General features: G+C 42.2%; 9 protein-coding genes across 9 annotated transcripts; 6 read left to right on the forward strand and 3 right to left on the reverse strand.

Moving 5' to 3' along the window:
- Positions 1-10,761: 10,761 nt before the first annotated feature.
- E0L32_006630 (uncharacterized protein) lies at positions 10,762-12,563 on the forward strand (the record flags this gene model as incomplete). Its single annotated transcript, XM_031141284.1, has 4 exons — positions 10,762-10,985; positions 11,052-11,888; positions 11,942-12,180; positions 12,241-12,563. 4 exons carry the CDS (start codon positions 10,762-10,764, stop codon positions 12,561-12,563), a joined length of 1,623 nt encoding a protein of 540 aa, XP_030994696.1.
- Positions 12,564-12,608: 45 nt separating this feature from the next.
- Positions 12,609-14,357, reverse strand: E0L32_006631 (uncharacterized protein; the record flags this gene model as incomplete). Its single annotated transcript, XM_031141285.1, has 5 exons — positions 12,609-13,012; positions 13,069-13,588; positions 13,642-13,928; positions 13,987-14,062; positions 14,124-14,357. The coding sequence occupies 5 exons, from the start codon at positions 14,355-14,357 to the stop codon at positions 12,609-12,611; spliced, it is 1,521 nt and encodes a 506-aa protein (XP_030994697.1).
- A 651-nt stretch (positions 14,358-15,008) lies between these two features.
- Positions 15,009-15,532, forward strand: E0L32_006632 (uncharacterized protein; the record flags this gene model as incomplete). The annotated part of the gene is made up of 3 exons (XM_031141286.1): positions 15,009-15,183; positions 15,243-15,466; positions 15,518-15,532. The coding sequence occupies 3 exons, from the start codon at positions 15,009-15,011 to the stop codon at positions 15,530-15,532; spliced, it is 414 nt and encodes a 137-aa protein (XP_030994698.1).
- A 75-nt stretch (positions 15,533-15,607) lies between these two features.
- Positions 15,608-17,818, reverse strand: E0L32_006633 (uncharacterized protein; the record flags this gene model as incomplete). Its single annotated transcript, XM_031141287.1, has 3 exons — positions 15,608-16,090; positions 16,146-16,565; positions 16,622-17,818. The coding sequence occupies 3 exons, from the start codon at positions 17,816-17,818 to the stop codon at positions 15,608-15,610; spliced, it is 2,100 nt and encodes a 699-aa protein (XP_030994699.1).
- Positions 17,819-18,543: 725 nt separating this feature from the next.
- E0L32_006634 (uncharacterized protein) lies at positions 18,544-20,059 on the forward strand (the record flags this gene model as incomplete). Its single annotated transcript, XM_031141288.1, has 2 exons — positions 18,544-18,707; positions 18,766-20,059. 2 exons carry the CDS (start codon positions 18,544-18,546, stop codon positions 20,057-20,059), a joined length of 1,458 nt encoding a protein of 485 aa, XP_030994700.1.
- A 438-nt stretch (positions 20,060-20,497) lies between these two features.
- On the forward strand, positions 20,498-22,212 carry E0L32_006635 (uncharacterized protein; the record flags this gene model as incomplete). Its single annotated transcript, XM_031141289.1, has 3 exons — positions 20,498-20,830; positions 20,886-21,151; positions 21,198-22,212. 3 exons carry the CDS (start codon positions 20,498-20,500, stop codon positions 22,210-22,212), a joined length of 1,614 nt encoding a protein of 537 aa, XP_030994701.1.
- Positions 22,213-22,690: 478 nt separating this feature from the next.
- On the forward strand, positions 22,691-24,005 carry E0L32_006636 (uncharacterized protein; the record flags this gene model as incomplete). The annotated part of the gene is made up of 3 exons (XM_031141291.1): positions 22,691-22,861; positions 22,931-23,528; positions 23,599-24,005. The coding sequence occupies 3 exons, from the start codon at positions 22,691-22,693 to the stop codon at positions 24,003-24,005; spliced, it is 1,176 nt and encodes a 391-aa protein (XP_030994702.1).
- Positions 24,006-24,307: 302 nt separating this feature from the next.
- On the forward strand, positions 24,308-25,127 carry E0L32_006637 (uncharacterized protein; the record flags this gene model as incomplete). Its single annotated transcript, XM_031141292.1, has 2 exons — positions 24,308-24,539; positions 24,607-25,127. The coding sequence occupies 2 exons, from the start codon at positions 24,308-24,310 to the stop codon at positions 25,125-25,127; spliced, it is 753 nt and encodes a 250-aa protein (XP_030994703.1).
- Positions 25,128-25,194: 67 nt separating this feature from the next.
- E0L32_006638 (uncharacterized protein) lies at positions 25,195-27,071 on the reverse strand (the record flags this gene model as incomplete). The annotated part of the gene is made up of 2 exons (XM_031141293.1): positions 25,195-26,034; positions 26,097-27,071. 2 exons carry the CDS (start codon positions 27,069-27,071, stop codon positions 25,195-25,197), a joined length of 1,815 nt encoding a protein of 604 aa, XP_030994704.1.
- Positions 27,072-27,164: the final 93 nt, after the last annotated feature.

Consider the following 27,164-nt stretch of genomic DNA (forward strand, 5'->3'; position numbering starts at 1 on the left):
TAGACTAGCTCTTTACTTTAGTAAGAAGTTAGGTAGATAATAATAATCTCTTTAAGCCTCTCTTATATTAGGCCAGCCTTTTTAATTACTTTAGCCTGTTAGAACTAATCTCTCTCTTTAGTAGCTTTAAATAGTCTATTTATTAAATTAGAGAGGCTAGTAATCTTATTATTAGTCTCTTTAGACTCTAGCTCTCTCTCTACTAATTTTAGTAACTTATAGACCTCTATTAGTAGTATGAATATAGCTAATCTCTCTCTAGATCTATTATAATTCTTCTTTTTAAAGAAGGACTCTTCTTTAAAGGTTATATCTCTTAATAGGATAACCTTCCTCTTTTTAGAGATTTAGATCTACTAAATATTTATATCTTTATAGCTAATAAGATATCTAATCTTAGTATAAGATTAATATTTAGCCTTAATTAATATTATAATATTATAGTATTTATCTTTAAGATAATATACCTTTAAACTATACTCTTTAATATAGCTAAGGTCTAGCTAGTTTAAGCTATTTAGGATCTAGTACCTATTCTTCTAATACTACTATCTAATAATCTCTTCTAGTAACTTCTAGCTATTAGCTTAATAAGAGGATCTATTATAAAGATAGATTGTTACTTTATAGGTCTTACTAGCTAGATTAGTTAATAGATTAGTATTAAACAGTATTATATTAGCCTTTATCTATATCACTTTCTTAGATTACTTAACATAGCTATTAGATTAATATATATATATTAGTAATAGTTCCTATATAATTTCTTTATATTGTTTTTACTTCTTAATAATATTAATATTAAGAGCTAGTTTATTATTACTATAATCTTATTAGACCTAGAGATCCTATTATCAGTCTACTAGGCTATAGTAGTTATAAAGAGTTTTAAGAAGAGTATACTTCTTCTTATCTAATAGAGGGTATATAACTTTTAAGTCTAAAAATTTATCTTTAATAATTAGAGCTACTATTAAATTATTAAGATAGTTTAATATTATAAAGAGGTCTAAATAGATTTAACTAAATAGATATTCTACTAGTTAACTACTTAGCCTTCTTAAGACTTATTACTTTATCTTAGTTTTAATATATACTTAATAAGACTAATTAGACTTACTAGTAATTATAACTTCTCTAGTATTAGTAGATAAGTAGCCTAGAGCTTTATTATTAAGATGCTCTATTCTTTTATACTAGGTATTATATCTTATCTTACTTTTTAGGTTAGGCTTTTATAATAAGGCTATATTAATAGCTTTATCTAATTACTATTTATTAGCCTATTCTTAACTTTAATAGAAGTTAATTATAATATAGCTCTTAATTTATTTAGTTAAAAAGACTACTAGTCCTAATATAGAACCCTTAATAATATTATAGTTATTATTATCCTATCTATATCCTATCTCTCTTATTACTCTATAGAAGACTAGATTAATATAGAAGCCTTTAGTAATAATAATATTCTTTAACTTAAAGAGGGCTAGGCTAGTAGAGGTATTAACCTCTATTATTACCTCTTTTATACTATAATATAGTATTATAGTATTACCTATATTAATAATACTAGTTACTAGTCAATATATACCCTTAATAAGCTTCTTCTTTAAGTTAATAATATAATAGGTAATATTAGTATTATAAATAAAGTTATCCTTTAATAGGTATGCTATAGTAATAAAGAAGCTTGTTATAATATTTAAGAAGACTCTTTAAGAGGCTGTTATAGAATCAACCACTATTACTGCAGGGCACTGCCCTAAGAGCGGTTAGTATGATAAGATAGGTAGAAACACACAGACTGTTAGATCACCCTAGATTATAATAATCTATTATAAGAACTTACTATAGATTATAGTGATCTATCATAATCTATTATCTATATATATAGATATATATCTATCTTTAGATATCTACTCTAGATAGCTCTCTAGTATTTAAAGTATCTTATTTAATAAAGTACCTTTAAGTAAAGCTATCTTAGCTATAATTAAGTCAATCACTCTTACTTAGCAGTATTTATTACTTATTGCTTATATAAACCTATATATCTCTAGTCCTATAAAGTAGTCTTACCTCTTAGGATTAAGGATTATTATATATTAAATACTCTTATTTAGTTAGTAGACTATACTCTAAGTAATACTTATAGAAATCATATTAGAATCTTAATCTACTAATAATATATCCTTATTTATAATAGAATAAGCTAGTACTAAAATCTAATAACTCTCTACTCTAGTATAGGCCTTATAGGCAGAAGGTACCTAGAGTATAAAGTATAAAGTTCTACTAATATATAGAGAAAGTAAGAAATATCTCTAAGGATTTCTTACTTAATATAGAGGATATCTTATAAAGTATAAACCTAACTTCCTATATCTAGATAATTAGGTACTCTTTATAGCAACTTAACTTAAAGAAGAAGCTCTTATCTAGTTTAAACCTATATAGAGGAATTATTTAGAATATCTAAAGAATAATAGAGACTCTAAGACTTAAGCTATCTTTATAGGAGGCTTTACTATATTTAAAAAAGTTATTAAGATAGCTTTTAGAGATCTAGATAAAGAATAAATAGCTAAATAATAGTTAATAGTACTTTAATAGATAGAATTTATATCTAGCTATACTATTAAGTTTAGATAGATTTTAAGTTCTCTTAAATAGAAAGATAAACCTTTAATAATTATATTTTATATCAGGCTAAAGGCAGAAGTTAAGAATAAACTTACTAAAATAGACTGATCTAAGAAGTTTATATAATATATTATAATTATAGTTTAGATTAATAACTAACTTTATAAGTAATAGATAGAATATAAGAGATAATAATAATAGATATATTATCTAAGAACCTCTAATTAAGAAAGAAAAGTAATATAAATAAAAGATACTATAGTCTAGAGATCTATACAGTATATAGAACCTATAGAACTTAATACTATAAAATAGAATGATAATAAGACTTACTATAACTATAATAAGAAGAAATACTTTACCTATAACTACTAATAGAAAAAATAAGAGAAAGTATCTAAGCTTATATAATAAGTAAATATAGCTTAGAAGGCTAATTATAATAGTAAGTATTAGATAACATACTATAATAATACTTATCTAATATATATCTAAGGTAAGAAGGCCTTAAGATAGTTTCTAAAAGTTATAGGATAGCTAAGAGTTATTACTATAGAAAAAAGAGGGTTATCTAGAAAGAAACTACTTAAGCTAAAGGAATAGAATAATACTTTACTAGAAATAAATAGGATTAGATCTAGAGATAACTTAGATAAAGAACCTAAATTTATATAGGATAAAGATATATACTTAATAAATATAGAAGATAATAGTAAGTAGATATAAGTATAGCTTAAAGAGAAAGAAGACTAAGAGAAAAACCTATTCACTCCTCTACTAGAAAGTAATAATAAGAAATATAGATAAATAATAACTACTTAATAATAACTAGCTCTAAGCAGAGAATAGATAGTTATTATACTTCTAGGAATAACTTTCTATTAAGTAGTAATAGGAGGAAGAAGAGAGGTTATATAAGATTAGGAGGATCTATAACTATATTATAAGAATAAATAATATAACTAGATTTTATAGTCTATATATATATTTAATAAATATTTAAGATATCTAGTAAAGAAACTAAAGTATTAATTTATACCTAGGCAGTAGAAAGAATTCCTATTATATATATATTTAGAAGAAGATCTAGAGTATTAGAAGATTTTCTATTAAGATATAATAAAGAGATATACTATTCTATAGATAAGACTTAACTATCTAGTTAACTATATACTTAGATAAAGAGTAATAATTAATTATATTATAGTAATATATAAAATTTACTGACTTAGAAAACTAGAGTTATAATATTAATAGTAGGAATTATAAGAAGAAGCTAGAAAAGAGTGAGTATACCTTTAATATAGTTAGATATAGCAGTAGATATAGAAGGTAAGAGAAAGTATCTCTAATATCCTAATACTTACTTAAGACAAGATACTAGAAGATAAATAAGTATAGGAAGCTATAATACTTAGCCTAAAGGAATAAGTAAAAATAAGATAACTAGTATATATAGAGTATATAAGACAACCCTATAAAGAAGCTATTAGCTAGTCTATACTAAAAAATAATAAGTACTATTATTAGAAAGCTAAATAAGTAGTAAAAAGATAAAGGATTTAAGAGTAACCTTTAACTTATTGCTATTTATAATAAAAATATAACTTAAAGGATATAAGACTACTATATTAATAGATAGTAGAGCTTAGAAAAATTTTATATTATTATAAATAGTAAATAAACTTAATATACTATAGGCTTATAAGAAAGACCCTTATAAATTATATATAGTAGAAGGAAAACCAGTCTAGTATAATAGAGGAATTATTAACTAAGAGATATTATAAATCTCTATTATAGTTAACTCTAAGGAAATACTAATTACTTTAAATATTATTAATATAGCAGAACATAATATAATATTAGGACTACTATAGCTATAGAAGTATAACCCTACTATTAATTAGTTTATTAGCCAGTTAATCTAGATAATAAGATCTAATTAGAAATAATTAAAAAAGGACTTAGCCTCTACTACTTCTTAGAGATAGAATATATATAAGTTATAAATCTATAGAGTACTATTATATCTAAAGAAGGATATATCTAAAGAGATTATAATAATATTAGAAGAGTACTACTAGTATAGTAAACTATTCTAAAAGGAATTAGAAATAGAACTACTACTATACTTATACTATAACTATAAGATACCTCTTAAACTAAAGATATAGCTAAAATTTTAGAAAATCTATAGATTAAATAAACTATAGCTAAGTAAGCTAAAGAAGTACCTTAAGAAGAACCTTAGAAAGAGATATATTTAACTATTATAATTACTAGTAGGATATCTAATCCTTTAGATACCTAAGAAGAATAATAAATAGAGGATATATATTAATTATTAATAACTTAATAATATTATAATTAAGAATAGATATCTATTACTATTAATTACTAAACTCTATAATAGGTTATATAACACTAATTAATTTATTGTACTAGACCTACTAAATACCTACAACCTTATATATATTAAGAAGAGAGATAAGTAGAAAACAGTCTTTTATACCTATCTAGAATATTATAAGTATCTTATAATACTCTTTAGCCTTATAAATATATCTGCCTTATTCTAAAATATAATTAATAATATATTATAGAAGTATCTAGATAACTTTATTATTATCTATCTTAATAATATTCTAATCTACTTTAAAACTCTAGAGTAATATTAGAAGTATGTCTACTAGATATTATAAACCCTATAGGATATAAATCTATTAGTCAACTTAAATAAGAGTTAGTTTTATATCTAGAAGGTGGTTTATCTTAGATATTTAATTAAATCTAGATAAGTTTAGATAGACTTAATAAAACTAGAGGTAGTTAAGGACTAGCCTATACTAATAAATATTAAAGAAGTACAATCTTTTCTTAGATTTACTAATTATTACTAAAGATATTTAAAAGATTATAAAGAACTAATAATTCTCTTAATTAATCTTATAAAGAAGGATACTAAGTTTAAATAGACATCTAAATACTAAGCAGCCTTTAACTAGGTTAAAAAGAACATACTTAAAGAACTAGTTATATAAATAGCCAATCTAGACTGACTATATAAATTAGAAATCAATATATCTAATTATACTCTAGAAGGACAACTTAAATAGTATGATAATAATAGAAAGCTCTATCTAATAACATACTTCTTAAAGAAACTATATAGACTAGAACTTAATTATTAGATCTATAATAAGAAGCTTATAGTAATTATTAAGTGTTTTAAAGAATAGAGATCATATCTAAGTAGTATATAACATCTTATTATAGTATTTACTGACTATAAGAATTTAATATACTTTATTATAATAAAAGAACTTAATAAAAGATAGATATAATAGACTGAATTCCTCTTAGAATTCAACTTTAAAATTATATACTATAAAGAATCTAAAAATAGTAGAGTAGATATACTTAGCTAAAGGCCAGACTATAAATAGAAGATATCTATAGAAATATAAGCCATTCTATAGATATAAACCAATAGAAGTATAGGAGGTATTTCTTAATAAATCATACTTATTAAACTCATTATACTACTAAATATAATAAGAGAATAAGAGATCTACTAATAGTATAATAATAATCCCTATATTAAGGAAAAACCACCTAAGAGATTACTAGTTAGATATAATAGACGACTTTATATACCTCTAGCACTAAGAGAAAAGTATATATAAGAAATATATAAGGCTAAGGCCTATAGATATAAAGAGATCACTAGAACTAAAGTAAAGGTCTAAGAAATATATAATTTCCCTAGACTAGACAGAATAGTTAGAAAGGTATAGAAGAACTACTATAAGTATAATAGCAATAAGATATCTAGATATCTATTATATAGAGAACTACAGCCTATCTCTATATTAGAATAGCCTTAGTATTTAATAGCTATAGACTTTATTATCAAACTACTAAAGTCTAAAGACCTAACTATTAAAATAGAGTATAATAGTATTTTAATAATACTAAAATAACTTATTAAGTATATATATTTCCTTCTATTTAATAAGTTATATATAGTAGAATAACTTATATTTATATTCCTATAAATAGTAGTAACTAACTATAGGATGTTATATAAGATTATTATAGATTAAGAACTAATATATATATTAAAATTCTATATATTCTTAATAGAATAACTTAAAGCTAATAAGAAACTGTCTATAGCCTACTACCTATAGACTAATAGATAGATAGAATAACTAAATTAAATATTAGAAGTATATCTATATAACTATATTAACTATAATTAAGATAATTAAATAGAGCTATTACTACTTATATAATTTGTATATAATAATATCTCTACTAAAATAATAAAGGTTTTATTATTCTTTACTAACTATAACTAAAACCTAAAAGCATACTAATAACTATAAGATAAAGTTAATATAGAATCTATTATTCTTAGAGTAGAATATCTTAAGAAGCTATATATATCCTTAAAAATAGAACTTAAGTTTATCTAAGAATAAGTCTACTATTACTATAATAGAAAAAGGATAAAGAGATCATCCTTCTTAGAGGAAGATATAGTCTATTTATTATAGAAAAACATTACTATAAAGTAACTTAATAATAAATTAGACTATAAGAAACTAGGACCCTTTAAAATTAAGTAAAAAATCTTAATATCTAACTATAGGCTATTATTACTAAAAATAATATAAATTTATCTAATTTTCTATATTTTCCTACTAGAACTAGCCTCTCTAGAAGTATAGCTATAAGAACTAATAGAAGTAGAAGGAGAAGAAGAGAAATATAAAGTTAAATAAATACTTAAGCAGAGAATATTAGATAGAAAGTATCTAGTTAAGTAGAAAGGTTATAATACTATAGAAAATATCTAGAAACCTATTAAGAATCTAATATATTATTAATAGAAGCTTTAATAATTCTATTAGTAAAGTTAAGACTAGTAAAAAACTAACTACTATTTAAGCTAAAGGCACTCTAGTTAATAGAGAAAGGATTAATCTCTAGGGAATAGACATCTTTAGTAATATACTTATCCTTCTTCTCTAGCTCCTCTAGAGATTATATTCTATAATAGAATAAGTCTATCCTATAATCTTTTAAAAACTACTTCTACCTATATAGATAGGATAGATAATTTAAAATTATCTATAGCTAGATCTATAATATAAATATTTCTACTTTAATATTTAATTTCTTCTTTAAAATCTTTTACTGCTTAGCTAGTATATAGAATACTAAAAGAAAGGTTAAATATAAGAATAAAAACTAGAAAATATAAGGATACTTATAAGAAGAAGCTATACTTATATTATTATAAGACTGATCTTAATAAATATAGTTGCTATATTAAGACTTATCTTCTACTATATAATATATTAGATTATTCTTAAAGTAATAAGAATACAGTATCACTTTAACTCTATAAGTATCTATATATATACTAAGTATGATTTATTTAGAAGTTTTTAGAGATTTCTATTTCTCTATATAATCTAAGGATATATTATCAGAAGGATATTAGAAGAATTAAGAGAAGAGTTTAATACCTATAGTAGAAGTTTTAATTCTAGATAGATAGGTCTTAAGAACAGCCTTAGATTATTAAGATATCAATCTAGAAGAGGGATATTATATTATAGAATTAACTACTATTACTATAGGGTATTACTCTAAGGGCGGTCAGTATGATAAGATAGATAGAAACATACAGACTGTTAGATTACCCTAGATTATAATGATCTATTATAAGGACTTACTATAGATTATAATAATCTATTATAATCTATTATCTATATATATAGATATATATCTACTCTTAGATACCTACTCTAGATAGCTCTCTAGTATTTAAAGTATCTTATTTAATAAAGTACCTTTAAGTAAAGCTATCTTAGCTATAATTAAGTCAACCACCCTTACTTAGTAGTGCCTATCACTTACTACTTATATAAACCTATATACCTCTAGTCCTATAAACTAGCCTTACCTCTTAGGATTAAGAATTATTATAGAGGCCTTCTTAACTAAAATTATCTAGATATAGGCACTTCTAATTTACCTAGCCTTACTAGATCTTTAATTAGCTAGTAATAGCTTTACTAACAACTTCTTAATTACTTTAATTAAGTTCTAGTATTACTTCTATAGCTAATCTATCTCTATAATCTTTTATAGCATTCTTTCTAGCTTTCTTTAGATAAAGGATGATATATAGGCTAGCTTCTTCTCTAGATAGAGGATCTAATACTAGTTCTTATTATACTTCATCCTATAAGAGTAGGTAGGTCTCTTATTATTAGAAGTCTTATCTTAAAGTATTAGTTACTCTATTAACCTTTAGACAGACTTTACTATTATATTAAATAATCTCTTAGCTAATCTCTTAATTATTATTATTATTATAAGTTATTATTAAAGCTAATAAGTAAGTATATAGCTATTTAGGATTAACTCTTCTTAATTAAGAGTATTTATATAGATCTAGATAAAGATATTACTAACTTTATTAATATTACTAATAATAATAAGAAAGTTCTCTATAGATTAATTATCTTAAATATTATTAATATTAATATTCTTAGTATATTATAAGACCTATTCCTATTATTTAATCTATATTAATAGACTAATAGATTTAGATAGTTATCTAGCTTATTAATATTAAGCTTAAGCTTATACTCTTACTTTAAAGCCTAATAACTTAAGATATTTCTTTAATATTATTAGTCTTATCTATATTAATCTAACTCTTAGTAGTTATCTAATTATTTCTATTCTATTAAAGATCTATATAATTATTTATTATTATTCTTCTAATAACTTATTAAATAAAACTATATACTACTTAATTATTTAATAAATAAGCTTATTTATCTTAATTAGCTTTTTATTCTTTTTCTTATATACTATATTTAAAACCTTCTATTTATCTAGTTCTATATTAAAGAAGTCCTTTCTTATTCTAAACTTTAAATATATTATTACTAGTTATTCTTCTTAGAATATTATTAAGAAAATAAAAGAAGGTCTTAAATAATCTCTAGAAGGCTTTAAAGTCTAATCTCTATCTAGATTAATATACTTCTAGATTTTATTATCTATAACTTTAAGATAGATATATAAATATTATATATTCTAATCTATTTTATTAATAAGAATTATTATTTAATTATTATTTAGATTCTCCTTAGCTATAATATTATAGTTAAATAATTAAGAGGGTTAATTAAGTAATACTCTAGCTTAAATAGGAGATTAATTAGATTATTATTATATTCTAAAGAGTTCTAGCTACTTCTTACTAAATTTAACTATAGAAATCTATAATTCTATAGTCTAAATCTTATAATAGTTACTTTAGATAGATAGACCTACTCTAATCTACTTAATTAGATATTAACCAAACTTATAACTATTAACTAAAGATTAGATCAATTAAATTCTATTTATTAAGATGTCTAATTCTAAGGGAGAAAAGGAGGAAGGCCGCTAGGGGGGCCGCCGGCCCTTAGGGGTGGCCCTAAAGGACGGTGTGGTTAGGCAGAGACAGCTCCACATACTAAATTTGCCCTGGGGTTGTCCTTAGTGGACCAGCCCCTTCTGACATTATCGCTTGGGCTGACTGCCCCGAGAGATAACACTTTCTCACCCCCTGAATCTCGGTAGATGAAAGATAGAGAAACGTGTAGAGTGCGTGTCGGTTACCTAAAGCCCTGATCTTATCGCTCTGAGCTGCCATTGTCACCTCGCGCTACGTCAGTGAACAACCGCGCCGTCTGTTACCGCTTGGGGACATCGTATGGCTGAACCGCAGAATTCCCCCATGTAAATGGTCTTCCAGGCTCTATCTCAGGGAGATCACCCCATTGATTTTCGCTGGCACGTGGAGACTCGAGTAGGCGAGATGGCCGTTCTATGACAGGTACGGTTTCCCTTTCAGCCATATGCTCGCGCTTCGGCGCCGAGACCCCACGGCTAGATCTCGGGGGTAGAAGGACTACACAAGTCATCAGCAGACCTAAAAGGCGACGATCGGCCTCTCATTGTGTCCCTCCAATGATGAGTGCATGAGGCCTACATAAAATTCCATCCTGCACTCGTATTTCATAATTCAGATTCAAGATGTCGTCACCCACCAACATCGAGAAGGACAAAGCTTCCGAGTCAGCCCATGCGGCACCTGAAGGTCTAAAGACAACTGATCATGAAACCGAGCCCGCTCCTGAGATCTTGGTGAGCAAAGATGGGTTCAAGCTCTTCCCTCAGCCGGTGCAAGGCGACAGCCTCGACCCGCTGAACTGGTCGAGGTTGCAGAAACACTCCATTCTTGCTATTGTCATGGCATTGTATGTCGCCGCTTTCAATCTTTAAATCACCACTTGATATGTAAATGCTGATGGACTTTCCTCCAGATACTTTCTCTTTACTTACATCACCACAACAACTGTGCCATCCTTTCCCACCCTACAAGATGAATTTGGCGCTTCATTGGAGCAGATCAACTGGACTGTCGCCATCCCGGCTTTGGGTCTCGCCGTCGGCCCTCTCATCTGGTCATCGCCGGCCGACATCATCGGCCGCCGGCCCATCTTTATCCTCGGCACTATTATGGCCTTGGCCGCCACTATCGGTGCCGCCTTGGCCCCCAATTACTCCGGGTACATGGCCGCTCGCTTCTTCCAGGGGCTCGGTGTCAGTCCTGCTGCGACTGTCGGCCTCGCCATCATCAACGACATCTTCTTCGAGCACGAGAGAGGGCAAAAGGTGGGCATGTGGGTGCTCGCCATTGATCTGGGCCTGCTGTGCGGTCCTCTGGTCGGCGGATTCGTGGACCTCGCCAGCTCGCAGTGGATCCAGTGGCTCACTGCCATTCTATTCGGCGTCGTCCTTGTTGCGGAGATCTTGTTTCTCCCCGAGACGCTTTATCCGCGAGATCTCATCCTGTCCAAGGCACGAGGCGCAGTCCTGACCCCCACTGATGAGAAGGCTGCTGCAGAGGCTGGCAGGATCAACGCTCAGGAGTCGTATCCACGGAGGACGAAGCAGCTGGCCTACATCAATGTTACCCCTCTCCCGGGGATGAAGCACCCGAAAGCTTGGGACACACTCACACGCTTTGTCAAGACGTTCAGGTTCGTCGTCGTTCCCATCTCGATCATGACGTATTGCTTTGCATGGTACTGGTGGGCGCTGTCCATTATCACGGTCATCCCCATCGCCTATGCGAATTACAGTCCGCAAACTCAGGGGTAAGAGTTCTACACATCTCTCCATATGATCGCCTGCTAATCGTCACTTGCAGCTTGTTCTTTATCGGACTGATCATCGGTACGCTGTTCTCCGAGATATTGTGCTCGGGCAGTCTTAGCGACCGCCTCGTTGTCAAGCTCGCAAGCAAAAACGGCGGTGTCAAGAACCCCGAGATGCGCATCTGGCTCGCCTATCCCGCTGCCATCATCAGTGCGATCGGCATGATCGTGTGGGGCATCAGCATCGACAAGAGCTACCATTGGATAGTGGGACAAGTTGCCTTTGCACTCTGTAAGTGCTTTCTCGGTTCCATCTCGGTCTCACATCCACTAACACAGGTCACCAACGTAGTCGGCGCAGGCATCCAGATGGGCAACACGGCAGTATGCTCGTACGTTATCGACGCCTACCCACTGCAGAGCATGTCCGTCATGGTCTTCTACGCCGTCATGCTGAACCTCTCTGCTTTCATCGACCCTTTCTTTATCGTGCCTTGGCTAGACACTGCCAATTTCACCTGGACATTTGCAGGGCACGCTATCATCACAGTGTTCTTCTGCATCCCGGTCTTTGGCCTTCTGCATCGATACGGTGACGTGCTGCGTCAAAGGTCTGGCCAGCCGACATGGGTCAACCCCGAGTTTGATCACGAGATTGTCACTTCCGAGCCATGATGGAGGTGGTCAATGTATTCCTAGATAATGACCGAGGCCGAACCTCTAATAGATATACCTGAATCCCTTCTTCTCATAGTCAGTCAAGTCACCGAGTTGAGTATCGAGAGTAACATCAACATCCGTGCCCTCGCGCTTGTCCCGGATCCTATTCTCGATGATGCATCCCACGGCGTAAGCGGCAAGACATGCAATGGCGACTATCTCGAAAGCCATGATTGCGTTGTAGCCAGTAGTGTAGTCCGGCGCTTCCTTGGCAATGAACACTTGGGGGCCGACGATGTTAGCGATGCAGTATGCAAGGAAGATGGTGGCGTTGATGGTGAGCTTCTTGGTGTGCCCGGAGACGTTGGCCATGGGCAGAGATAGGGCTGTGGCATAGGGACCCCAGAAGAAGTAGAAAAAGTAGTAGGCCAGCAGGCGCCCCACTTTGTTCTCGTGAGAGAGTTCTAAAGGTTATTAGTTCCACAGCTCTGGGCATGGTGAGATACATTCAGGGACTTACGCTTGATCAATATGGAGCATGCCAAGGGAACCAGGCAGCACAGCCCAGCTGACAGGCAACGCTTGTTTTTGAGCCAGTGTTGAGGGATGGCTACCATGAACCCAGCGAGACTCTGCATCATACCCGTTGGCATGCCCAATAGGGTTGTCTCGAGCTTGCCGTAGCCTAGTCCGGAGACGATCTGTGCGGCAAAGGTGACAAGACCACCGGTGGGGACGTTCATGCTGAGGAAGAAGACGAAGAGTAGGTAGGTCTTGTAATCGGTGAAGGCTTCGCGGACTTGGTACCACTTGAGCTCCTTGTTTTCAATACCAGTCATGTTCTCTCGCACCCGGTCCAGAGCAATGTACTTGTCCTTGCCCTTGAGAAAGTTCTCCTTGAGTGGAGAGTCGGGCAACCACAGGATAAGGATGGCACCCCAGAGGATGGTGAAACCTCCAATGACCAGGAAAAGAAGACGCCACGAAGCAATAGCTGTATGTGCGTGACCAATACCATATGACACGACGCCAGTAACGAGCTGAAAGTCCGATTAGCATCTCAATACAACCAGTGAACATGTGGGCCACTAACACTGGAGAAAGCAGTAAAGGTCAAGGCCATCCTGACAGGTTGTTCCTTCTTCTTGTACCACATAGTATTGAGGATCGTCACGGCGGGGAAGAGCGGTGCCTCGAGCGCACCCATGATGAAGCGAAGTGCCATTAAGCCAGCAGCGTTCTGGGTGGCACCGAGACACATGACGATGACGCCCCAGAGCGTGACTGCAACACCGACCGTCTTGCCCACGGGAAGCTTTTGGAGGATCGCATTGGCAGGGTATTCAGCCACGAGCCAGCCGAAGTAGAAGATGCTCCCAACTGTAGAGGAAGAAATGTCAGTTGCTTGGACATGATAATGAAAGAGGTCGACAATTACCCCAGCTGTACTGTTGGCCAACGAGGTGTGTATCCTCGTTCATGCCGTAGAGGGCAGCATTGGAAATGAGAATTTTCTGCAACTTATCAGCATGCCGCGTCTTTCCTACCAGGGCTAGCTAGAGAGAAGCAACTCACGTCGACGGCAGCGATGGTGATCGTTCCCACAATCAAGGGCATCAGCCGCCAGTCAATCTTGCGAAGGACGCGCTTAGCTTCGTGAGGCTCATAATTCCCCCATTGAGCGGCATGATCGTAGAGATAGGCCGCAGACTCCTCATGAACGACGGGCGGCTTGCTCTCGTGCACCAAGCCGATGTCTCGTTCGGACGGCTGAGGCTCAATGTTGAGGTCGCTCTTGTCTTGAGCCATGATCTACTGTGTCTTGCGATGCTCTACTTAACAAAGCTCGCGTAGGTAGAGAAATGAAAAACTGGAACAAAAGGGGATGATTGGGGTAGGTTAAGCCTGCAGTGCTGATCCCAGACGCCCAGTGCCACCTAGGCGAATATATACGGAGAAATGGATGGCATGGATGGCTGGGCCCATATGCCTCAATGCTGGACACTGGCGGGTTGACAAGATCCCAGGTCCTTTGGTGGCAAGCTACATCTACCCCAATTCGTGTGCCTGCCCGTAACCTTATCCGAGCTAAATCCCCACGGCATTACACAAAGAAACAAATCGTATGGTTTCCCCGCGCCGAGCCATCATGATGGTTCAAACATGGCTTGGTCTGGCTACGGACATTTGTGCGAGACCTTAGCGTGACAGAGAGTCCGACGCGGACATGGCTGCGATGACGATGTGGGGTTCGCTCATCCACCTCCTCAGTAAACCTCAGTTCCAGACGGCTTCATGTTGATCACTTCTCCGAGACTCGGGGCAAGCTGTTGGAGATAAAGCTGCACATATCGTACGGCTTATCGTTCAGAGTGATCATTCGATATTCTCAAGCTTCATCTACAGACTAGCCTAACGATAACGCCACTGCCTCCAAGTCACCCACATCACTTTATCAATATGGCCATTTTGGACTACGAGTACGACGCCAAGGCAATCTCGCCCGAGATCAAGCGTGGCATTGACTTCCTCTACGAGGCCTCTGACAGGCCCGAGGCCGTCGCTGCGTGGGCTGGCTGCTTCAGCAAGAACGCCAGGCTTCTGAAGGGCGAGCAGGATGTCGTTGGTGTGCCAGGTATGCAATGGCATACTGAGTCATAGGCCTAAGGGTGTCCAGCTAACATATACCTGAAGCCCTCGAGCAATACCTCTCCGACACCTGGAAGGACACCAACTCCCGGGTTCACGACGTCAAGAAGGTCACCGTGCTCAAGTCGTCGCCTCTGACCCTGCAGATCGAGGGAGTCACCACTTACCAGCGCAAGTCTGGCAAGGAGCAGCAGGGTACGTGGACGGCAGAGCAGAGCTACGTCGAGGAGAACGGCATGCAAAAGATCTCGAGTTACAAGATCAACTTTGTAAGTCCTGGACTGCTCCTTCGGGATTGACATTGTACTAACCGTATCAAGAACATGGTGTATTAAGCTGATGGACACGCGAAGACTGCATTCCATGGTATTGTAGATAGAACATAGCTGAGAACACAGAATTTGACTGCTCTACACGGAGAAATTGAACAGATCAAAACCACCAAAGGACATGTTCGGCGCAAAGTCAAAGCTGTCATAGTTGAGCTCCTCGGGACGCGGTTTGTAGATCATTTCTTCGATCAGCATCACCACAGCTTGATGAACATGCAGCATCTTGAGATCAATAACGTGTGTCCGAACTTGGTTCTTGCGCTCTTCATCCATAGAATATGACGCTGCGCAGAGTGACTGCGATGAGGGGGACTCGAGCATCCCTGGCCCAACCCCCTGGTTGATACCGGCGCCGTCGAATGTCGAATTTGCCAAGAGATTGTATGTCTGCAAGAAGACTAGTGCCCGTGGCCAACGAGCTGCAAAACCAGCTAACGTCTTACGACAGCTCTCCAAGCCGGCAAGAGTGAGGTCAAGAGTGAAAGCGGGAGTCCGCAAATTTGGTGGTGTCATGGCGTAGCAGTATAGAAGCATTATTCCAAGGCGGAACTGGTACATGAGCTGAGTTTTGAAGAAGTTAGGAGCTGTATCTTTGTGGTCAAAGAGTTCGACTTACCGCGGACCATGTCCAGTATATCACAGAGTCTCCTTCTTGTGATGTGTGAAAGGTGCGGCAAGCTTCGCTGCAAGCCTGCACCAGCTGGCCAACATCTTCCACACTTTGCATGCAAGGCCGCTCTTGCATGAGGATTGAGAGGCTGTAGTCGTAGAGCTTTGAAAGGGATCCGGGCTGGTGGTAAATTGACCCATCTCTCGGACTGGAATGGACAACCTCTTGGATGCCTTCCTTCCAGACTCGTAATTCTTCCTTCAGTCGTACGCGGTACTGTTCTCGGAACTGGTCTGAAGCATCCAGCTTCTGAACCTTTTTACTAACATGCCTAATCTTGGACTGTATACACCTGAGTTGGAAGAGATGTTCATAGAATCCCGACTCGTCTCGTCTGAATGTCATTCTTGAGACATAGTTGTATATCTGTACACCCTAATTAGCAAAGCCATACGAGTGCCAAAGACAGCCGTGAATAATACCGTGTCGTCGAGAAACTCAAACATAAAAGGCTGTGGATATGTCCACGCTGACGCCACCACTTCGTTGAGAATGTGCGCGCTCATAATGGCGTGGCGCCGAACGTATTCGTATGTCTCGCCAAGACTATCGGCCACAGGGTCTCGACATTCTGGGCTCATCAAGTTGGCGCAATTCATCAGCGTCAATATGATGCTGCCGGGAATAGAGTCTGGTGAGGGACCATGGAACGAATAGAGCAACATGAGCATCGATGCCTGTGTCCGGATAAGACTGGAGGGGTGCTGCGTGGCCTGATTAAGATTGGCACATATCGCTCCGTCATGGAGCCTCGTAGCATGAGACAAATGTGGACAGTCGGGGCGAAAGGAGCTGCTCATCAGAGCACCTATCGCGAGTACCAGCTGCAGGATGAATTTCTGTGCTCCTTCAGGGCCAGACGGGTCACTCTTCAAGACGGAGTATGTCAGTCTCCAAGCGTTCTCGTCCAGGAATGACCACTGTGGTTGCACATGCTCAAAGTAGATATCAGCATAGTGATCCAGCCAATCTTCTCCAATGGAAAGCATCGCATTTTGAGCCGCTACGGTGCTCTGTCCAAGCCAAGATGGTGTGGATTGTTGCAGGCCAGGAAAGAGTTCCGATCTAGATTGCGAGAGGCCAGCCGGCACTGAATAACGCTGTTCCCGTCGTGCTGTACTCGGAGGCTGGGTATGGATATTGCTATTGCCGCCGAAGCTCGGATTGAAACTCTGGACTTGATACTGCGGACCCGATGCGCCAAGATACGAGGCATCTCCAGGAACAGTGTCAGATCCTGGCATGGACTGAGCTTGTGGGGCTTCAGAACTGTGGTCGAATGAGGACGAGTAGACGCTCTGGTCCTGCAGCGTGGTAGACCCATCCTCCACGAGCTCCGGGAGACCATCCCTGGGGCCATCGACCGAGACTTGGGCGGCCGTGCCTTGCATCTCGGCGAGCTGATCCTCCAGCTGCTGGAGATAGGCGATCGGGACCGTGGCAACCGAGCCCGCCTTCTTGACCCCGTACTGCACGCATTCTGCGTTGGTCCGCCGGCACTCACCGCACGTGGGGAGTACATGGTCGCATCGCTTCTTCCGAGTCCGACAGCGGACACACGCGATTCTGCGCGGAGCCTTCTTGCCGCCCACAGTAGAGCTCATGGATCGACGCTCCATCGAGTCCGTTTTGGTATCTGCCTCAGAATGAGTGGCGGTTGCCTTTCCAGGATATTCTTCTTATTGTCCGTCGAAGGGGGGCAGATCAAGTAGCTGGCATAATCTGGGGAGTCTTGTCGGACAGGAGGGGCGAGGTCGGACGAGGTTCCATCTCCATGGACGCGGGTGTGGGACATGACGATAAGCTGTGGGGTTTTAGCGCATTCCATGGCGTCGGTGCCCCGTTGTGCATGCTGAAAGACCCTGCTAGTACGTCATCTTTAACTACCTAGGTACCTAATGTTGCGAAGCTCACACGACCTTGATTCCAATACATCGTTCTGATGCTCTGATGCTGATGTGACAAAAACAGACTTTAGTAGGAACCTGTTCGTGGATTTGAGGTGAACTCCACTGTCAAGTAAACCATCTTACAAGTTAAGTAGTCCTATCGCCCAGACTCGACAAGCAAAGTACTAGGGTTCCAAGTATCTTTACTTCAACCACCTCCGCAAGAAGGAATGTCTCCCAACCCGGAAACCGCCCGCTCGAGGATGCATACTCTGCCTTGGAACTTGCAGGCGGGCAGAAGAGATCTCCTATCTCGGACGAGAAGCATTGCGCTCGCTTACCCCGACCGGACCCCACGACAAGGTCTTAGCGTAGAGAGCAAAAGCGGACTTTTGTCCGAATACACATCTGGGAATCAGAGCTCCACTAACCCGTATGAGCGTGTCGATATCACAATGCCTGAAGTGCGGAGATATGTGATGAGGGGACTCGAAAAGATATCATCTGGTTGTCTTTGGCTATTCCATATCTTGATCTTCAATTACCAGAGTGCTCTTGGAAAGATCCGCGCGAACATGGGTTCGATAACGGAAGAGAAACACATTAACTTGCAGCTTGGGTAAGGCAGCGCCATCCTCTTTCCCATGAAGAGACACTGACATTTATTTGTCTTGCAGATGGCCTTCGCCTGCCCTGTTTCCCAGCGAGGCACTGATCACGGCTTCCCAGGCTGTGCTTGGAGATCCAAAGATCGCGGCGCAGGCCCTTGTCTACGGCCCTGACCCTGGACACGAGGCTCTACGAAGCGCAATCGCGTCATGGCTCTTCGGCTTTTACCACCCTGAAGCTGGACCTATAGATCCTAGTCGCATCTTTGTCACCAACGGTGCTTCCGGAGCACTGAGCATGCTTTTGACGAGATTCACCGACCCCGAATACACGAAGCGGATATGGGCGATTGAGCCGACGTACTTCCTCGCCGCTCAGGCCTTTCAGGATGCTGGCTTTGACGGTCGAATGCGAGGCGTGCCGGAAGATGACGAGGGCATTGACATCGACTTCCTTCGTCAAGGCCTGCTAGAGTCAGAGAAAGAGCCGGCAAAGGAAGCCACTTTCAAAGGGGCAGCGGCTTGCCCAAAGATCTACAAGCACATCATCTATGCCATCCCAACTTTTAGCAACCCCAGCGCCAAGACTATGTCACTACGGCGTCGTGAGCAACTTGTCCAGCTCGCTCGGGAGTTTGACGCCCTGGTTATCACCGACGATGTTTACGATTGGCTGAGATGGCCCGCCAGTGAGACTGGGCAGACACAGTTGTCGCAGCCTCCTCCGAGGCTGGTTGATGTTGACCGAAAACTCCCCGGGACGACTACCTTTGGCAACGCCGTGAGTAATGGCTCATTCTCGAAAATTGTCGGGCCCGGCGTCCGAGTCGGATGGGTCGAAGGCTCGCCTGACGTAGTCAAGGAGCTCTGCAAGTATGGTCCGGTCCGATCGGGAGGCTGCCAGGGCCACCTCTCCTCAATGTTCATAAGCCATCTTGTTAGCTCTGGCGCATTGGAGAAGCACATCCAAGAAACTCTAATCCCGACTTATCAACAGCGATACTACGCAATGATGGAATCACTCAAAACCCATCTTTTGCCCCTGGGTTTTACAATATCGCCAACAGGCGACTATGAAGGTTCGAGAGGCCCGGTTGAGGCTGGAGGGTTCTTCACATACATCAATGTACCAACCAACACACTTCGCACCTCGGAGCTGGTAGAGCATGCTCTGGACCGGTTCAACCTTCGCGTCGCGCACGGAGGAATGATGCTGGTCGCTGGTGACCCAGACTGCGCTAGCAGGGCAAGTCAAGGATTCGGACAAGCACTGAGGCTTTGCTGGGCTTGGCACGAGAAGGAGGATATCGATGAGGGAATTCGAAGATTAGCGGCAGCCTTTCAGAGCATACAAGCTAGGTAGCGAGATAATAGACTGTCGTAAACCCCTAGAGGTCATGCACATACCAAAACTACATTGACCGGGAATTTCTTCTCGTCAGCTGGGAGGATTAGTTAGCTAAAGCAAAAGCTAGTGGTTTAGTGTGAATACAAACAAGTCTTCCCCCGCACCCTGGAGCGGGCTCTTGTCCGTCATGCTCCACTCACATTGGTTATCGAGTCGGACTCCCGCCGATGCCTCACGGGAACCTTTAACCTCCTTCCATGATAGCCAAGAGCTGGGGTATCGGGGGCCTGGGGTATCGGCCGCGTTGGGAAAGGAGCGACAAGACACGCGTGAGATCTGGGCTGGAAAGGTCGACTTGTAAAGGGCAGCACGGAAAGATCAAAAGGCCATGCCCCAAGCTCGGTCGAGCGTGGCCAGCTTTTCACCTTGCGACTTTGACCCACGACCTTGACAATGGCTTCACCCACCGATACCAAACCAATGCCAGATGCTATGAGGACCCCTTCCATGGCCCAGGATGGCGAGTCCAAGATCGTCGGCCACACTATCGGTGGCGACATCGCAGCCGGCCTTGCGGAGCGTTTTGCCAACGAGCCTCCCTATGGCCGCAAGGAAGAGGTCAGACTCCGCTGGAAGATTGACCTGAGGCTTGTGCCTCTCCTATGGCTGAATATAACACTGCCGGCTATGGACAAGATCACCCCATCAACTGGAGCCCTGTATGGTTTGCGGCAGGACCTTAACCTAAAGGGAGACCAGTATGCTTGGGTCGGCTCAGCCTTCTACGTAAGTGGACACTATCGCGATAGTTTCTCAACTCGATGACTAACAGTTCAACTAGTTTGGCTACCTTCTCTGGTGCTTCCCGTCGTCCCAGATCCTACAGCGGCTTCCTATCGCAAAGTCCATGTTTGCTGTCATCGTCATCTGGGGATTCGTTCTCATTGGCGCAGGCTTCACCCACAGCTTTGCTGCCATGGTAGCGACTCGCGTTCTACTCGGAGCTCTCGAGGCTCCCGTCGCGCCCGGAAACTTCATCATCATGACCATGTGGTATACTCGGGCGGAACAGCCCGTCCGGGCAGGTCTCTTCTACACGGGCAAGTGGTTCGCCAGAAAGTTGCAAGCTTGGACCTTCCACTGATGACTCGAGCCTAGGCCTTGCCACCATTATCACCGGCGTGTTGGGTTGGTCCGTTGGTTTTATCGGAGACGGCCATGCTTGGCGGGCCTTCTTCTGGATCACGGGCGCCATCTCGGTCCTGTACGGAGTCGTCGTCGGGATCTTTATGCCCGACAACCCTGTCAAAGCCAAGTTCATCACGGACAGAGAGCGCTTCGTTGCCATTGAGCGCATGCGGGCTGACCAGCTGGGAATTGAGAACAAGAACTTTGTCAGATCTCAGCTCTGGGAAGTGTTCAAGGACCCAAAGACCTATCTCATGTTCTTCTTCAACATCTTCGTCTCGATCCCGAACGGTGGTCTGACCAACTTCTCGCCACTCATCATCAATGGTCTTGGCTACTCGCCACAGAGGTCCACGTTGCTCATGATGCCGACCGGAGTCATCCAGACTCTCAGCAGTTACATCTGCAACTTTGGCGTTTACTTCTGTGTCCGTCGGTGCCCATCACTTCAACTTCGAGGGGCCTTCGTGATTGGTGGCCTGATCATTGGTATGATCGCCACTGTTCTTCTGTACACTCTGCCTGTCGATGACTATACCGGCAGGCTCTGGGCCCTCTACTGGTCGTACTTCTACCTCGGTCCATATATCGGTGAGTTGTATCTGCTATCATTTTCACATAGTCTTCCTAGGCTTACATTCCCGAAAGTTGCACTTGGTATCAATAGTGCGAACACTGCCGGCCATACCAAAAAGGTCACCACCAATGCCATCGTATTTGCTGCTTACTGTGTCAGCAACATCATCGGCCCCCAATTCTTCAAGGCCGCCCAAGCGCCACTGTATCCTCTTGGCATGGGAGCGATGCTTGTTTCATACGCACTGAGCATCTTCACGATGATTCTGTATATGCTGTATTGCTGGAACGAGAACAGGCGGCGCAACAAGAGGGACGACACCGCCGGGCAGAGAGAGCATCTGGACACGGACTTTCGGGATCTGACTGACAAGGAGAACATTCACTTCAGATACGTCTGGTAATTGCTCTGTCGTCGCGTCATAAGCAATAGCAAACCCAAAGCTTTGAAGGGGAAAGGATGGCCCAGCCTCTCCATGAGAGCTTGCATAGGGAATGCGATTAGATGTAGATAACGTTATGGAGTTGTGAGATATCTAAAGCCCAGACGGAGCTTGATTTAGCGCCGAAATAAGTGACGCTGTTGGCATTCTCGTTGCACTTCGAGGACTTTTGTGCTAGATTCGGAGTTCCCGCAGCACAGCGGCCCTAGTAGCCCAGCTATCGAGCGAATTACTTCAGTTTCCGCGACCGAGTGGGTGGATGCTGCACCAACGACACTGACCCACCGCACAATCCACTCTCTCCGATCCTGGGCTCCCTTTCTTGGACGGGCGATGGTCATCACCCTCCGATACCCGGTGTTCTCGATTTCGTGAGACTCGGTGCATGTCGAGCGTGGCATTGAATCACATATCCATTGAATCAAATACACCGGGCTCCATGGACTACTCGCTAGAACACCACCGAGACTACATCGGCCAGCCGGCGTCGAGTCTGCCGACGCCCTCGCTGGTCGTGAGCTTACCTATCCTGAAGGATAATATTAAGCGGTTGCACGACGATGTCGAGGCTATGGGCATTGGTTTCCGTGCGCATGTCAAAACACTCAAGGTGGGTCGGGCCCTCGGTTCCCTTGATCGAAGGAAAGCCCCCGCGAGTTGACAACTGCTGTGTGTCTAGACTTTGGAGGTGTCGAGGTTGATGCTGGGGAACGGCAAGTACAGGAAAGCAATCACGTCTACCGTCGCAGAGATCCGGGGCCTTCTACCGCTCGCAAAGGAAGGCTTGCTGGACGAAGTCCTGTATGGCCTGCCCGTCAACAGCGGTGCCTTACCGGAGCTTATCAGGCTCTCGAAGTTTGTCAAGATACAGCTCTTGATCGATCACGAAAAGCAGCTTGAGCTGCTCTCGAAAGCCATCAGGGAAGCCGACGCACAACGCTCGTGGGAAGTCTTCATCAAGCTTGACGTCGGGTCGAAGCGTGCCGGCGTCCCCATCGGGAGCGATCGCCTAAAGAAGCTTGTACGCCAGACGGACGAAAGCCCTGCCGTTGAGCTTATCGGCTTCTACTGCCATGCGGGCCACTCCTACGCAGGGCGCAGCGAGGAAGAAGCGATCAAGACTCTGCATGTCGAGGTGTCGGGTGTTTGCGAGGCCCGGCGTCACTCTTCCAGCAACGCGCCCCTCATCGTGTCTGTGGGAGCAACTCCGACCGCGCACGCCATCCGCCAGCTCCGCGCGGAACTGCCCGGCGACGTCAAATTGGAATTGCATGCTGGTGAGTGAAGTCCAAGTCTACCGGGCACTCCCTACGGAAAGAGTGGTTTGCAGAATTGACCTCCGTCTAGGGAACTTCCCCGTGAACGACCAGCAACAAGTCTCGACCAAAATGGCAACCCTGGAGCAGCAGGCCGCCCGCGTCTGCGCCGAGGTCGTCAGCACGTATCCCGAGAGGAACGAAGCCCTGGTCAACGCGGGAACCATCGCGCTGACGAAAGAGGCGAGCGCGTTTGCCGGCTTTGGCGACGTGGTCGGCAAGCCTGGCTGGTTCGTTGCGCGGATAACGCAGGAGCACGGCATCGTGACCTACGCCGGGGACGCGCCGAAACCGGTCGAGGAGGTCTTCACGGTTGGAGACAAGGTCTTCTTGCACTGTCAGCATGTCTGCATTACGGCTGCTGCGTTCTACGTGTACTATGTGGTCGATGAGAACGATATAGTTGTAGATACATGGGTCCCGTGGAAGGGATGGTAGACGGCAATAGATGATGATAGATGATAGCACCTTTCAGAGTTTGCCACTGGTCTTCTCCTTAGTCATTGCGCGGGGACCTAACCGCGCCTTTGAAAGCCGGCGGTCCGCGAGCGGAGAAGCGCCCTATCCAGCTGTCGAATCTTGCCCACTTCTGGCGGGGTACTTATTTCCCAGCATACGTAGCATTTATCTTACCCTTTCCGGCGCGCCAGTCATCATTTCGGGAAACATTTTAATCGCTAGCATCTGTTAACGGACTTGAAGGGCTGCAGGAGCAGTGCACTGTTGCAACTATGGCCATGATGAACGCTCCGAGGGCGTACCGGATCGCCATCCTCGAGTGCGACACGCCGGTCCCGGCGGTCGTCGCTCGCCAGGGCACATACGGGGACATATTCAAGAAGTTCCTCGATCGGGGTGTTGCAGCAGGAGGTGCGGCTAGCGTCGAATCGCATATCGTCACTTGCAACGTCGTGCTCGGAGAAGAGTATCCAAACCTGGACGGACTGGATGCTCTGCTCTTGACTGGAAGCAGTAGGTTTGATTCTTCCTCACCGCAAAAAGCATGTGCCCAGTAGCTTTCTTAACTAACATCTCACAGAACATGACTCTTTCGCGGATGAGCCTTGGATCCTCGGCCTGCTCGACTACGTCCGCAGCGCCCATCAGAAGGGCAAGCGCATGGTGGGCATCTGCTTCGGCCACCAGATCATCTGCCGCGCCCTGGGCGGCAAGGTCCAGCGTAGCCCGGGCGGCTGGGAGGTCTCCGTGTGCAAGTTCGACCTGACCGACGTCGGCCAAAAGCTGCTGGGCAAGAAGGAGATGTCTCTTCACCAGATGCACCGCGACGCAGTCCTGGAGCTGCCCCCTAACTTCCAGAATCTCGGCTCCAGCGACCGGTGCGCGATCCAGGGGTCTTATCTGCCGGACCAGATCCTGACTGTTCAGGCGCATCCCGAGTTCAGCGACTTCATCATGTCAGAGATTCTGTCAATGCGGCACGCGCAGGGCATCTTTTCAGACGACCTATACAAGGACGCCTCGGAGAGATCAACCCTGCCCCATGACGGTGATTTCTTCTCTGCTTCTGTGTGGAAATTCCTACTAGAGCCATCGCCGTGATGTACTTAGATTGTCAGGTTATGCGAGATATTAGACCTAGAGTAGTAGTGACCCTGTCCAGATATTATCATGCGAACGAGATCCATATCTGATTTTCGTGCATGACGCGACAAATGCTCCATGGACCGGCCTCAGGGCCATCGCCAGTAACAGAAGTCGCCCACATACGCTCCAGCAAGTTGGAAGTCTGCCGGATGTTCCCCAGCCCGATGGAAGTGAACATCTGCTCTAGACGGCCTGTCAGGAATGCTTTTTGCCCTGCATCGGTCAGGCATGAGCCAACAACAGCGATGGGCCAGCACAAGCTGGTGTTTATCCTCGAGGTAGAGTCCAGCTGTGCAAGAACGGACAAAGCTTCTGTTATGGCCGATTGTATGCTTGCTGACTGCTGTCCGTCTTGTTGTTTAGAGAATGCACCGAGTGCTGTGTGCAGATACAGCAGTATGGCTTGCTGGAATGCTCGGCCAGCTAGGAACACCTCTTGGTCGAGTGGCAGGCCAGGAGTCCAATTGAGAATACTGCTATGAAGCTGAGCAAACGTGACGAAATGGTCTGCCGTAGGAGTGGTCGGCTGCTGGTCGTCGACAGGCGTCAGCTGGCGGCAAAGGTCAAATATGGATGGTATCAAGAGGATCAGCTCCAGCCAGCAGCCGCACATATTGCCGATGTAGCCCGTCGCCACCAGCTCATTGGCCAGGTCACGGAGCTCGTCGGTCAGAAAGAGCTGCGGGCTGACGCTAGGGTCAATGGAAATCATGCTCAGCGTGGCTGTGTACACATAGTACTCAGTCAAGAAATTCCTCAGCCGGAGAGGCAATGAGCTGGTTGCTGTTAGACACGGTCGCAAAAGTGATTGGGCTGCCATGAGGTGATCGAAGACTGTCCCGTTGACATCTCCTTTCGCTGTCTGTCATTGGACTTCATCAGCTATTTTGGTTCTCACTGTGAAGAGTGAGATGAGACCTTTACCTCTACGAAACACATGATCAGTGCTGCGACTCCTAACACCAATGTCTCCTCGAAGGTTTGACCTCCAATGTATTTGGTGATATTCTGTTGGAACAACTGAAGAGAGTTGGAATAGTATTGACCAGCCAGTTGATCAGTACTGTTTGTAGACCGGGTTGCTCTATGGACGGCACTTTGCGTCAGGATGAGCTGCAGGATGAGATCGTGGCCAAAGGCTAATGGCACCAATTGAACAAGGAATGGGTTCTCCTCCGTGGAGCCGTTCGCCATGCTCATGGTCGTCACAGCCATGTAATGGCTGAGCAGTTCGAACGAGTCACTTCCGTGACTTCCGGGAAGAAGGTTGAGGTTCCGGTGGACTTTTGGGTTCAAGTTGAAGAATAGTCCCAAGGGCGCTTGAAGTGTACCAAGCGCAAGTTCTTGGCTTGACCCGAGATCGAAAGTATCGGGAAGGGCTGTGGATGTGACAGGATCTACGAGTTCATTAAACTCGGATGTGATTCCGATTGTAGGATCGGAAGTGTCAATGATGGGATCAGGGCGCAATACAGTGGTGCGATTGCCTAGTGACGTCGTTGAAGAGCTCGAGGGCGATGTTGATGATCCTGACGAGAGCTCAGAGCCGCTCTGCTGCGGCGAATGGACGTCGTGAATAGAGGCATTTGACGAGCCCTGTGATGGGTTTGCGATGTCGGGAAGTGGATTGCCGCCAGCAGGTGCGATGTAGGCATATGCAGAGGATGTGGTTGGTGGGAGGTCACACAATCCAGAGCCTTGTCTCCGCGTTGTCCGGGCATGTCTCTGCAGCGGGTGACTAGATGGCGCCCATCGGCACTCAAGGTTGTTGCGTTCACAGCCACGGCAGCAGGGTTTCCTCTCATCGCACTTCTTCTTGCGAGTGCGGCAGGTGAGGCACCCGGTGCGTACGCGCAGGATCGGCCCTGATCGGGGACGACGGGACAGGACAGATGACATTGCGGAGCAACAAGTCCTGAGGGGAGTGAAGCGGGCTGACGGCGTGGGGAGTCAAGGATGGAGAGCGTCGGTGTATCTGCCCTGGTCTGTATT

Source organism: Thyridium curvatum, assembly GCF_004353045.1.
Source record: "Thyridium curvatum strain D216 chromosome Unknown NODE_38_length_371496_cov_78.080427, whole genome shotgun sequence".
Taxonomy (NCBI): Eukaryota; Fungi; Ascomycota; class Sordariomycetes; order Thyridiales; family Thyridiaceae; genus Thyridium; species Thyridium curvatum.